The sequence below is a fragment of the Heliconius melpomene genome, unplaced genomic scaffold, assembly GCF_056956725.1.
Source record: "Heliconius melpomene rosina isolate 202511_hmr_F unplaced genomic scaffold, ASM5695672v1 ptg000056l, whole genome shotgun sequence".
NCBI lineage: Eukaryota > Metazoa > Arthropoda > Insecta > Lepidoptera > Nymphalidae > Heliconius > Heliconius melpomene.
In genome coordinates, this window is record NW_028181879.1 from 321,347 (window position 1) to 335,849 (window position 14,503).

Sequence of the window (14,503 nt, forward strand, 5' to 3'; positions counted from 1 at the left end):
CCTTGAAGGCCCCTCGGAGACCGAACGATCGACACCAGTTTCAACTGAATCCGAGCGGGGAAAACTGAAAAAATCGGTTTTCGCCACTTTTATTTCTATTCGTAATATCACAAATTGTGTTTAAAGAAATATATAGAAAGAACAACACAAATAAAATTTAAAGAAAAACACGTATGCAAAGGCGGTCTTATTGCTTTAAGCAATCTCCACCAGACAACCTTTGAAACATTACGGATAAAATGTAACGAGGAGAAAGGGGATAACGTCTCAGTGCAAATTTTATGAAATATAATTAAATATTATATAATATATAATAAACTAAGTCAATAATATAAAATAAACTTACATAAAATGTGTTTAATGTTTATATACTTTACACATACATACATAAATTATGTACGGTGGCAGCGTAGGTTCCAAAAAAACCGATTTTACTTAAAAATATTTTATTAAAATTAACTTATTATTACAAAAGGTGAGACTTGCTCAAAGTCGGAGACAAGAATGATTTTATATTCTACATTTAATTCTAATTTTAATTATAACAGCAGGTGTGGGGATTCGAATAACAATTCCAAGATTTAAGAGAATTGTGCAATGTATTAATTGGAAATTAAATTATGGGTAACGTTGTGGGACATATTCTGGGTGGTCCTAGGTCAGCAATTCCTGGGTTGTGTGCTAACGTAACACCTCCCTCCTGAAGAACAGCACCTATTCGGTGTCCTTGGATCTCGAATAGTGCTGGAGAATGTGCTCTAGTTGATCTCGAGCGCTGGCCTCTTCCTTTGAAGAATTCCCATCACTCGATGGCTTCGGCTTTTCATTTTTCTTAATTTTCATAAAATAATTTCATAAAATGGGACTGTGGTATGATAAAGACTATTAGATTCAGGAGATATCTTCGAAATAGGTTGCTGTGCGGAAAATTTCTTAGTTGCCTCGAAAATTTCAGTTTTTTAGTGTTATTTCAGAATTTCCTTGTAGGTTTTAGTTAACAATAAGATCATATAGGTATGATTCACCGATCTTCGGGCATTCAGCCTCTATGTAGGTACATAAAATCTTTTTCGTGAATTGCTAGGAAGGGGTGAGAGGAATAAAGGATGTGGCGATTTATTTTAGGTACAGAGTACAAACGATTCAGGAAAATTCTTAAGGACAACAATTGGAAACTTGAAAACTAAAATAATATCTTAAGCATTATAATAATAACCTTACCTTTATTACGTCAAAAAACTAAAACTAAAACTAATATCTAAAAGTTAATTCTCTTATATAATGTATTTAATTTGCTTAACGTATCTTGATACATATTAAAAGTGAAAATAGATTGATAATTACTTTTAGCACGAATATTGCCTTCTAAAATTAAAAATATTTGAGTTATATGTGTAAAAGTTATAAAATTTGGTTTTTAATATTCGTTAAATTATTCATTAATTTTTCTAGTAAGTTAATGGCTCTATCATACTTTATGGCGTCCATGTAGTCGAGATTTCCCGAAATACTTTTCATAATCTATTACATAATCTATCAATGAGTCCTCTCTTAACACGATTAAACTCAAAAGTTGTCAGCTGCATTGCATTTGGAAAAGGGAATGTAGGGGACGTGGCCTACACTATTTAGCTGGAGATTAGCGGCTCGATAATAAAAAATAATATTTTAATTAAAAGTTGCTTTATTGCTTGCTATATGATAATACGCTAATGAATGCTACCGGTCCGCGGTCCGAGTATGCACTGCCTTATAATAGTAGCGCCGGGAACGTGCTCAAAGGCTATGCCGCGGTGTTCGGTTACAATATTTGGACCGAACATGCTCCCGGGCCAGAGATAAATGATACATAAGCTAAGATGAGATGAATGAGATGAACTTAAGAACTATTACAAGATGATAAACAATTTTTCTTATAACTAAGTTAAGACTAAATTATACAAAACAAAAATAAAGATTTTCTCTGATTAAAACAAATTATTTTGCTAAAAGATTTCGGCTACTAATGATAGGGGATGTTGCTTGGTTTTTAAATATAACCCTATCACAAACATATGGCTGACGGTCAGCCTTGCTCTGCTTTCGCGCACTTTCACTGACACTGACACTATCACTAACACTTGCACTACGGTTATGAAGAGGAATCTCTGGTGAGATGGCCACGGTCCGTCGCTGCCGCCACCTGCGCCATCCAAACGCTGCTACCGCTGCTATCGCTGCTATCACCAGGATATAGCATATTGTATACTGGTGTATGTCGTGGTAAGATATGATGTCCACTGACTCACTATCTTTTCGAAGCTGCTTCAATTTTAAATCGAGATCGTTTAGTGAATCGTTTGCGAAACTTGTAAAATTTAATTCTTGTATTGGCATAGGTATGTTTAAAAGGTGATTAATTTCAGCGGGTATCGTAGGCGTAAAAATATCTGTCATTATCTTTAAGCTACTCTTTTTGGATCTTTGCGCATATAGAGAAAAATCCTTTCCTTTAATGAGACATCCTTCCTGCATGGTAACAATACCGACCTTGCTCAATGTTTGTGCTGTTATTTTGTCATCGCATATTACACGCACAGTGTAAGAATCACAGAAGAAAAATAAATATTTATTTTCAGCTAGCTTTATCCATTTACGTTCACATGATGATTTAATTATTTGACAAGTGTGTGTCATTAAATCCTTTATACAAAAACGCTCATTAGTATATAAAAATGATATAATATTTTGCTGTTTACATATGTAAAACTGGTCGCTTTTTAAGCACTCTTGTAATTCGGTCTGAGGCAATGTAAAATAGGCATCTCGTTTTAAATTGATCGCTACGTAATCTGCTATAGGAATAACACTGACGGTGTTATTCTGGACTTGTTGAGGTACAGCTATTAGATGATAAAGTGTATACGAGTCTCGGTGTACCAAAGGTAAATTTATCTCAAATAATAAAAATTGCTGAGTCATCCTAACTCTGATATTTAAAAGACTATATATTTTAAATAAATCGGTGTCTAAATTTTCTAACGGTAAAGTAAGTTCTTGTGATAAATGTCCTGAGATGATGTGTAACTGTTGTCGAAGTTGTTCCGGTTGGATAAGATGAAAGTTGAGTTGTCCATGATGAACGTCGGTGATGGTGTCTAACATGGTATCTTGAATACGACGTAGATTTTGCAATAAGTTATTTGCTGTAATTACGGAAAGTGTAAATTCCTCGTTGAACGAAATATTATTTAATTTCTGATCAATAATGCTTATTGAGTTATATATGTTATTTATATGCTTATTTATAATTTTATGCTGTTTCTCTATAGTCACTTCAGTACGTTTTAATAAATTATATTCGCCCTCAATAATAGACGTTTGATTTTTCCATAAGTGCAGTAAATGATTATTGTTTGCTTGTATGAGTTGAATGTCCTGTTGATACTTTTCTGCGAAATGTTCGTCTAATACGCCGAAGAGACTGTTTGCAACGTAGCCTACTCCATTGATAAGCCCGCGTCTCCGTCGCGTGCCGGTGTCCCCGCGCTGACGCATGACCAGCTCATTGTAGTACTCCAGCTCGTTGTACTCATGTTTCAGTTGTAGCAAGGTAATGTTACAGTGATTGTTTAAATATGAGCTATCACATACTTTTTCCATATAGCCCGTCAATTTATTATATGCTTTAATTCCTTGCCAATAAGGTGACGTATTATAATAAACCACGAGTGTCCATTTGTCTTGAATTAATTTCATATTGTATAATGGGTTCAAATACAGTGAATTATAGTTTTTTAAATATGTAATATTAAATTCACAGTAAGACGGACTTATAACATTCATAAATAAGATGAATGTAGTTGCTAGTGATAAAAGTGATATGCGTTTCGCTGGCCTCTGTATGCTTTCCTTTGGATTTTCTTTAGATTTACGCTCCTTGATGCTATTTGATGCTAGATTCGTCTCCGACTTAATCGGCAAGAGTGATAATTTTGTAATTGGTCGTTTGATTATTCCACTTGAAGTACGCAGGGTGACCACACGTACGTGATTATCCGTTCCAGGGAAAATTTCTACTACTCTCCCTAGGCTCCATTGTTGTGATGGTAGATTATCGTCATGGATTACGACAATATCTCCTACTTCAATATCTGGTTTAGCTTTTAACCATTTACTCCTTACTGATAGCTGAGAAAGATATTCCTGTTTCCATCTTTTCCATAAGTCTCGAAATAATTTAGTTGTTAATTGCCATCTCGTTCGGGCATCTTCTTCTGTATCTATTGTGGACAAGCCTGGTCTTCCAGTTAAAAAATGAGCTGGTGTTAATATATCTAAATCGTCGATGCTTTCTGATAGCGCACAAAGTGGCCTCGAATTTAAGCACGCCTCCAGACGCGCCAAAAGAGTGGAGAATTCTTCAAAAGTTAGTTTTTGTTCTCCTAGAACTCTCCGCAAATGAAATTTTAAGCTACGTACTGCTCTTTCCCATAATCCGCCAGCGCTTGGCCATGCTGGTGCATTAAAATGCCATTCTATACCTAGTTCTTGTATATTTTTATGACATTCTTTACCGAAAATTTGCTGTATATTGTAATATTCTTCCCTTAATGCTCGATTTGCGCCAACAAAATTCGTACCGTTGTCACTATACATGTGTGCAGGTGCCCCACGCCTTGCTGCCATTCGACGTAGAGCTGCTAAAAACGCAGAAGAGCTTAAATCCGACACTAGTTCTAAATGAACCGCTTTTGTAACCATGCACACAAATATGGCTATGTATCCTTTACAAGTTTTGATACCTCTTCCTTTATTCGCTTTGATATCGACGTATCCCGTATAATCCACTCCGGTATGATAAAATGGATATGATGAGTTTACTCTTGCTGATGGAAGATCCCCTATTAATTGATGGTTGGTAGTGGTATTACACTTTCTGCAGGTAACGCAATTTTGTATAAAATGTTTGGTTGCTCGATTTCCCCCGATAATCCAATATTTTTGTCGTAATACTGATAATGTAAGACGAGGTCCTCCATGAAATGTTAGTGTATGTGCTTGATCAATCAATAAGTCTGTTAAACGGCCTTTATGTGGGATTAATATGGGATATTTCATATCTGAGCTAATAGTGGCGTGACGTAGTCGCCCACCTACACGTAATAGTCCAAATTCATCGATAAATGGATTTAAATTTAGTAATTTACTGCTTGATTGTAATGCTGTATGATTTTTTAAATTATTAATGTCACAAGTAAACTCTGTAAGCTGAACATGTTTTATTATTAATTTACTTGCATATCTGAGTTCTTGTAATGTGAGATACTCGCCGCTCCATTGTTTTCGCTTGCCGTGGATAGCTCGAATGACCCATGCTAATATTCTTATAATTTCATTAAATGAACTATATTTATTTAATAACTCCGTTATTATGTCGTATGGGTTCGGTATATTTTGTACAATATTTGCTTGGCTTTTCTTCTCTTCTTGATTAGTAAAATATTCTTTATATTGTGGAATCGCATTGTTAAATAGCCAAGGTGGTCCCTGCCACCATAATTTGTTTAATTGTAATTCTGTTGCTAAGCTTCCTCTGCTCGCTATATCGGCGGGATTCTCCGTCGATTTTACGTATCGCCAATTTTCTTTAGGCATTATATTAATTATATTTTTAACCCTATTGGCAACAAAGACGTTCCAACGACCGGGATCGCCTTGTAGCCATCCTAACACTACCATGGAATCGCACCAGCCATATAACTTAATTGTATGATTATTTAAGCTAGTTATGACTTTATTAATTAATTTCGATAATAGCAACGCTCCACAAAGTTCGAGTTTAGGTAGAGAGATCGGTTTTTTAAAAGGAATTAATCTTGTTGTTGCGGCGACTAGCGTGACCGATGAGTTAACACGTGCATAAACTACGCATGCGTATGCCTTTTGAGATGCGTCGCAGAATCCATGCAACTCTATACAATCGCTCTCTTTACTATTTAACCACCTAGGTATATTAATTTTATTTATATTTATTATATCAGATCGTACTAAAATCCATTCAGTTAAGATTTCGTCGGGAACTACTTGATCCCATCCTAAATTCGATTCCCACACCTTTTGAAATATTAATTTTAATTTTAGTATAACTGGTGCTATCCAGCCTAACGGATCGAAAATTTTTGATATTTCCGAAAGCAAAATTCGTTTAGTAGGCTTTGATTGTATTTTTTCTGTTATATTGCTGTTAAATGAAAAGCTATCTTGCTGCGAATTCCAATATAAGCCTGAAGTTTTCGTTTTTTCTATTTTAAAATTAAATAAATTTGACTCCGTGCTAAGCTGACATTCCTCGTCGATATTGCTTAATATTTCCGCTTGATTTGACCTCCATTTCCTCATATTAAATCCTCCAGACCTTAAAAGCATGTCCAAATTTTTGACTAGCTCTTGACCTTGCTGAATACTATATGCTCCGCTAAGTAGATCGTCGACAAAAAAATCATTTTTTAAAATTTTTGCTGCTTCGGGATAATTATGCCTTTCATCGTCTGCGAGTTGCCTTAATGTCATAAGTGCTAAGAAAGGCGCTGCTTTAGTTCCGTAAGTTACAGTTTTAAGCTGATAAAATGAAATAGGACACTCAGGAGACTCTCGCCACACGATTTTTTGATAAACTTGATCAGATTCGTGTACAAAAATATTTCTGAACATTTTCTCAATATCCGCTGTAAAAACGTATTCATATTTCCTCCATTTTAATATAAGCATCTGCAAATCTTGCTGTAAATTTGGACCACGGTACATAAAATCATTTAAGCTACTTCCGTTCGAAGTTTTCGCTGAGGCGTTAAAGACTACACGTAGTTTTGTAGTGATAGATTCCGCTCGCTCCACACCGTGATGTGGCAAATAACACTCCGATATCGTATTTCTCGTGTTTTCTGTACACAATACCATGTGTTTTAAATTAATGTATTCATTTATGAATAGCTTGTAATCCTCGGCATATTTTATATTTTTATTAAATTTACGCTCTAAATTTTTAAATTGTGCTACAGCTACGTGCTTCGACGAACCTAAATTCTGAATTTCGGGTTTCAAGGGCAGCCGAACTTCATATCGGCCACTTTTTAATCGTTTTGTTGTTGATTTATATGTATTTATGCATTCATGATCTTCTGAAGACATATTTGAAACCTCGGAAATATCCTCTATATCCCAAAATTTTTGTATGTCGTCAATGTAATTTACAACGACGTTGCAATTAAAAAATTGAGCATTCCCACATAAAATCCAACCTAACTGAGTTTGCTGTGCTATGGGTTGGTTTTCGCTATTATTTTTTATAATACCGGCCAAAACTATGGTTGAATAAATATCGGCACCTAATAAAAGATCTACTGGGCTGCTAATATGGAATTCTGGATCCGCTAGATCAATGTGCTCTAAATGCGTCCACGCTGGCTTTACGAAACTTCTATTCGGCAAATTTTTAATTAAATTATTCATAATATAAACTTCAGTATCAAAGGAAAAATTATTGTGTATTGAACAACAGGTGATATTGAGCATCCCTTTACAATTGCTTTCCTTTTCACCTACTCCGAAAATTACACCTTTACACTGTGATCTCTTTAAGCCTAACCTTTGTGCTGCGTTTTCAGAAATTAGAGAGATTTGAGAACCTTGATCGATAAGTGCTCTCATAGTGATTTTTGATCCATCTGAAGATATGACGTTTATTTTTGCCGTCGATAATAATATTTCTTTACAATTATTGTTAGGTAAATGTAAAGTGCTGACTGAGTGGTCATTGTTTTCCACATAATTATTTTGCGCAATGGCTGTTGTTTGATGTCCGTTTGGCGTCGTATTTATTCCGGTTTCGTGTAACAGCGTGTGGTGGTTTCCATTGCAAAGGCGGCATCTTTTCAATGAAATACACCTATTTCCGTTATGATTATACAAACAATTATTGCACAATTGTTTTTGTGAAACGATTTTATGTTTTATTTGTAATGGATATTCTATGAATTTTTTGCACTGGAAAATTCCATGCGGTTCTGAACAAATAGGACATTTTGTGCTTGCCACGTGTAAAGATTTTAAAGTTCTTGATGAGTTTTGTGGCTTGTAATAGTTGCTGCGAAATGTATAATTTTTATGCTGCTGAGGATGATTTTTATTATTAAAACTATTAAAATGGTTATTAGATGCTTCCTGTTTCTTTCTTGTTGATTCGAGAGTAGAAAACTTCCCTTCTAAATATTTTAAAAAATCTTGTAAAGTCGGCAATTCTTGTGGATATTTTAAAGATTCTATATAAGACGTATACGACTCTGAATCTAATTTTTGCGACAAAATATGCACAATAAGTGGATCCCATGAGCTAGTATCGACACCCAAATTGCGAACGGCGTGGATACATTCAAAAGTTGTATCATGTAGCTTTTTAATGTGCGATAATGATTGTTGCTGTGCCGTCGTTATGTTTAATAATGTGTTAATATGAGCAGTAAAAATACGTTTTTTGTTATTATAACGATGATTTAGAATTTCCCAACATGTTAAATAATTTTCATGGCTAATAGTAAGATGTTGTATTAATCTTTCGGGTTCCCCTTGAACTTTACCTTTAAGAAACTGCATTTTTTGCGAATTAGATAAAGAAGAGTTTTTATGTATGGCTTCCGTAAAAAGATTTTTAAAAGCCAACCAATGCTGATAATTTCCATTAAAGGATGGAATATTTATTTGCGGTGTGTACTTTTCGCGATACGACACCGAAAACATATTAGAGTTTAAAAGTTTCTTTATGTTGCTATATTCTTTTTCATGTTTATTAAATAGATATTCGTACTCTTCGTCTTCTCCGTTCAATTCAGCATCGATTTCCCAATGTAACGTGTCTATAGCTGTCCAACGGGTTTGTATTTGCTTGAGAATATCCTCGTATTCCCATCTCTCCGATATTGATTCCATATCAATCGCTGATATAGTCCTAGAAAATGCTTTGAAGTTAACGAACTGCTTTTTAAGCATGTCATCCAGTTTGCTATTTGAACCCTGGCTAACCTTCTTAGTACTTACGTACTCGCTCGCTTGCTGACCTGCCGCGGAAGTTCCCGCTTGTGCTCCTTGAAATTCATCTTGAGGCTCCCCTAACTGATTTAATTGATTAAGTATAAAAGATTTTATTTCAGTATATTTCTGCTTTGTGTTTTCGTATTCAGAGTTAAGAAAATACGGATGACTCAGATTTTTAAACTCGCGTAAACGATCATCATTGGCCTCGTAATCCGACCAGTATGCCTCTAAATTATTTAATCGCCTTTTCAAAGACGTTTCTGATCTTCTTTCCTTGCTTTCTTTTTTGATATTAATTATAATCTTATGAATAGCTTCGCTAATCTCGATTTGTGTTTTAGATAAGTCTTCCATTTTTTAAAGATGAAAAAGTTAGATATATAAAAAAATAGGAACGATCTTACTTGATATATGACGCTACGTCCTGATGCTACGTCCTGCTGTTATTTGCTGATTATATATTTTAGCCTCGTGGCCAAATATTATTCTTCTGCTTGCTCGTTACACTCACTCACTTAAATAATTAGTAAAGTCACGATAATTCACTAAATGCTAGTCTTTGCTAAAAATGTCTTTTTATAAAATTGCTTAAAAAAATCGCTAGATGCTAATCCGGCTCGAAGGACCAAAATGTAGGGGACGTGGCCTACACTATTTAGCTGGAGATTAGAGGCTCGATAATAAAAAATAATATTTTAATTAAAAGTTGCTTTATTGCTTGCTATATGATAATACGCTAATGAATGCTACCGGTCCGCGGTCCGAGTATGCACTGCCTTATAATAGTAGCGCCGGGAACGTGCTCAAAGGCTATGCCGCGGTGTTCGGTTACAATATTTGGACCGAACAGGGAAAGCTTTAAAATCTAAACTAGCCTAAATAACAAAATTCAGGGTTCATTATCCAAATTACTAAAATTAATTTCCTCCGCTAGGGTCAAGGTCATTAACAGGGTCGTCAGTCTGTAACAATCGAGCACTATTAGGTACTCTTTTCAGCCTCGTTTTTGCAATAGGTAATCGTTTTTTCTTTGTATAAATGTGTATTGGTAAATCAGCTAAAACATTATCGTGAGTAAAACGAGAGGCTAGTTTTTGTCGAGATGATTTAGGGTTTCGTATGAATATCTGTTGGTCGGGTAAGTAAATAGTCTCGGGTTCCCTATTTTTATTTAAATTTTCAATAATTTGGGTTCGTTGGTGTAAAGAAGATTCGTTAATAATGTCATAAACCTTTTTCATTCGGTCACGATGATCGCTTATATATAATTGTAATAATTGTTCTGTCAGGTCAATGTCTACGGGATCACGGGGGTCGAAATGTCCAGTTATTATATCTAAAGGTCGACATTTTGTGAAACTATGAATAGAACTATTGTAAGCTAAGAGAGCATAAGGCATGAGATTAATAACTGATTCTCCATTTTGGTTTAATTTTAATATCCTTAAATGTTCTAATAATGTGGAATGGAGCCGTTCTACTATTCCGTTTTCATTAGGCGAACAAGGTAATATCTTATGGTGAATAATTTTATGTAGTCTAAGGAACTCTAAAAATAATTGGTTTGAAAATTCGGGACCTCTATCGGTTACGACCGTCAAGGGCACACCGTGATGAGTGAAAAACATTAATAACCCTTGTACGACACTAATCGCAGTAGCATCCCTTAAATGATAAGCTTGTGCGTATTTTGAAAATGCGTCAATTATTGTTAAATATTTTTGATTTTCCACACTAAATAAATCTAAATGAACTATGGTGAAAGGTTTAGTTGGGGGAGGAACAATTTGAAATTTTTGCTTAATAGGATTACGGTCATACTTCGCTTGCCCACAGATAGAACATTCATTAATATATTTCGTAACCTGTTCCTTTAATTTTGGCCAAAAATATCGTTTCGATAGCGAGAGATAACTTTCATTTATTCCGCGATGGTTCGTTTTACCTTCATGATAGTTTTTAATTATTTCTTGTTGTTTTAAATAATCTTTTACATTTTCTAAATTATTTTTACAAAGGAGAAGGTTCATTGAAGAATTTTTAAAGTTATTTTGAATTATTGGGATTATTTTATACATACCTAATGGGGGATTAATTAAAATACCAGTATTTACCTTGGGATTTATATATTCTTTTACCGCATTTACTACATCATTTTCTAGATTCGAACTTGAAATTGAAATAGTAGTTTTTATATAATTTTCAAATATTTTCGATACCACAGGTCTACTTTTAATATCGCCAACTATGTTAAAAATAATCTGCCTATGAAATTTATTTAAGGGGTCGTCAGTTATGGGAATTTCTAAAATGGGGTTTTCTGAGTCTGTATGTACGGTTGCTGTATTTGAATTCGAAGGGGATTTTTCTGAGCAATTTACTGCAATTGAATTTGCTTCTTCGTTATGAATCTCTATACGGGATAAAGCATCGGCATTGCAATTATATTTACCCTGTTTATATATTACAGAAAAATCATATTCACTTAATTTTAACCTCCATCGAGTCAGTCGGGAATTGGGTTCTTTAATATTCATAATCCACTGAAGGGGTCTATGGTCAGTCATAATTTTAAATTTTCTTCCAAATAAATAGGGGCGGAAATACTTCGTAGCCCAAACTATCGCTAATAATTCCTTCTCAATTGTGCTATAATTAATTTCGCTCGTATTTAAAGTTCTAGATGCATATGCAATGGGTTTATCTGAACCAATAGGTCCTTGCGAAAGTACAGCGCCTATAGCTAAATTCGAAGCGTCCGTAGTCAGTATAAAGTCCTTAGAAAAGTCGGGGTATTGCAGGATAGGATCGTTAATCAATAATTTTTTACATTTTTCGAAACAATCTGTATAATCTTGATTTAAAATAATTTTTGAACCTTTTTTTAAGCATTGAGTGAGTGGTTTTATAATCTTTGCAAAGTTAGGAATAAATTTTCTATAATAACCTACGAGTCCTAAAAATCGTTTTATCTCGGTACTCGTTTTCGGAATGGGATAATTTTGAATAGCAGATATCTTGTCGGGATTTGGTTTTATTCCGTCGCATGTAATAATATGACCTAAATATGCTGTTTCTTTTTTTAAAAATTCCGACTTACTCATTTGTATTCTAAAATTTGACTCGCGTAATCTATCAAAGACTTTTCCTAAATTTTCTATGTGTTCTTGAAGTGAAGTGCTAAAAACTATTATATCATCTAAATATACTAAGCATATTTTATTTTGTAAACCACGTAAGACATTATCCATGACCCTTTGAAAGGTCGAGGGTGCGTTTTTTAAGCCCATGGGCATTCTTAAAAACTCGAAATGCCCATGCTCCACATTAAAAGCGGTTTTAGAAATGTCGGCGGGGTTCATCTCAATTTGGTGGAACCCGCTAGCAAGGTCTAATGTACTAAAATATTGACAATTACCTAATTTATCCAAAATATCCGATATATTCGGTATAGGATACTTATCGTCAATCGTTTTTTCATTAACTTTACGAAAATCTATGACAATGCGCCACTTAGTTTTTCCTGAAGCGTCGCTTTTCTTTGGAACGATCCATATGGGAGAGCTCCAAGCTGAGTCTGAGGGTCTGATAATTCCTTGATCTAACATGCTCTGAATTTGTTCCCTGACTTCCTGTCTATGTATAAAAGGATACCTATAGCTTTTAGTATATACGGGTATTTCATCTGTCGTTTTAATCGAATGCTTAATTGTATTGCTAAACGTTAAGGTTTCGCCTTCTAAATAAAATATATCCGAATAACGACCACAAAGCGTTTCTAAATTAATTCTTTCTTCCTCGTTTAAATGGCTAGTCCGTAAACGGGAGAGAACATCCTTTTCGCGTTCTATCATTCGCTCGGTATACTTATATTCAATATGATTCAATTCCGCCTGGATAGGTTTGTCGATAGAAAAAATTATGTCGTTGCGTGTGGGGTTATAAATTTCTAAAATAGCTCTGTTATTTTTCGCGCAAGTTAAACATTCTTTTATAATACAACTAGAGATTACTTGTTCTGGGATAAAAATTTCACCTTCACGAATATTAATTGGTAATTTTACTAATTTCGAGGTACCTGCCGGTATAATATTTTCGTACAAATTTAAATTACACGAATTATAAATTTGAATAGGGTTGCACGCGTTTGAAGTAACAAATAATTTTCTTTTATAATCGATAGTCGCTTCCCATTTATCTAATAAATCCGTACCGATTAAACCGTCAAAATAATTATGGAACTTATATATAAAAAATGTAATGCTATCTTTACTATTAAATTCAGGAAAACTGGGTATTGTTACGGAATACTTATGTCTACTTACAGCGTGTACGTTACTTACTTCGAAAGGATCATATTTTAAAGAAAATTTATTAAAATATTTTTCTACTGCATCTGGACTTATAAAAGATTGATTCGCGCCGGTATCGATAAGCAATTTTAGAGGGGGATTTTTAATCTGAATATAGGGAAGTTGACGTTGAGTTTGGAGATTAAGTTCTATTTTGGTTTGTCTAAAATTTTGAGTTTCTGAAAATCCTCTTCTTTATTAAGGGTTGATGACGAAGGTTCCTCTACAATTTGTTCGCAATTTTGAGATAATTCTTGGGGTGGTTCGCTACTATAATATGGATTTGCGTAATAATAATAGTCGTAATTATAATATTCATTATCGTCATAATAATCATAATAGTCATAGTACTGGTCATAAAGGTCACTGTCGTGGAAATTCATTTCCCTTGTTTTAAAATAATTAGACGGTGGTGGGTTTCCGTGCTTACTCCAATCATGTCCTGGAATATGTCTAGTAGGTGGTAAATTTCTAGGTACAAAAGTACTAACACCGCTCATAGGACGAGGTGCCTGAGAGGTCGAGTTAAATTGTGGGGGTGCATTACGTGGGTTAATTCTAAATGCATTATGGGGATTATAATTTGGGGGTTGTGCTCTAAATATTTGTTGAGTACGTGTTGGGCCTAAGTGTTGTCTATGTAATGTCTGTTGTGGGTTAGTTATAAAATTATTACGAAGTGGATAATTAGCTTGAAAATGTGGCTTAAACTGTGGAATGTGGTTATTAAAATTATTTACCTTAAAAGACTGAGAAGAAAAGTTCTGGGGGTGCTTTGTCCTGTCGGGTTCATTTCGAGCCTGTAAATACATAGTATTTAATTCGTCTTGAACGAATTCTAACGCTTTTTCTATGGTTTCCGGCCTCATACATCGTATGCGTGAGCCTAAGGGGTCCTTTAAACCTCTTAAAAACGCTTGCAAAGTTAATTTCTGATATAAAATTCTTTTAGCTTCTATTGTAGTTCCAATTTCCTCATGCAATGTAATATATGTCATTATTGTACTAAATAAATTTTGGCAACGTTCATAAAATTCCTGAGGGGTATTAGATCCCTGTGTTAAAAGAGAGAGATCATTGTA

At 34.4% G+C, this 14,503-nt stretch overlaps 2 protein-coding genes across 2 annotated transcripts; both read right to left on the bottom strand.

Annotated features, from left to right (window-relative positions):
* Positions 1–429: 429 nt before the first annotated feature.
* Positions 430–4,877, bottom strand: LOC146526390 (uncharacterized). Its single transcript, XM_085207194.1, has one exon. It carries the CDS (start codon positions 4,741–4,743, stop codon positions 1,978–1,980), a length of 2,766 nt encoding a protein of 921 aa, XP_085063320.1. The 5' UTR covers positions 4,744–4,877; the 3' UTR covers positions 430–1,977.
* LOC146526391 (uncharacterized) lies at positions 4,758–9,423 on the bottom strand. Its single transcript, XM_085207189.1, has 2 exons — positions 4,864–9,423; positions 4,758–4,766 (listed from the first exon to the last, which is right to left on the bottom strand). Exons 1-2 carry the CDS (start codon positions 9,421–9,423, stop codon positions 4,758–4,760), a joined length of 4,569 nt encoding a protein of 1,522 aa, XP_085063315.1.
* Between the last annotated feature and the right edge of the window lie 5,080 nt (positions 9,424–14,503).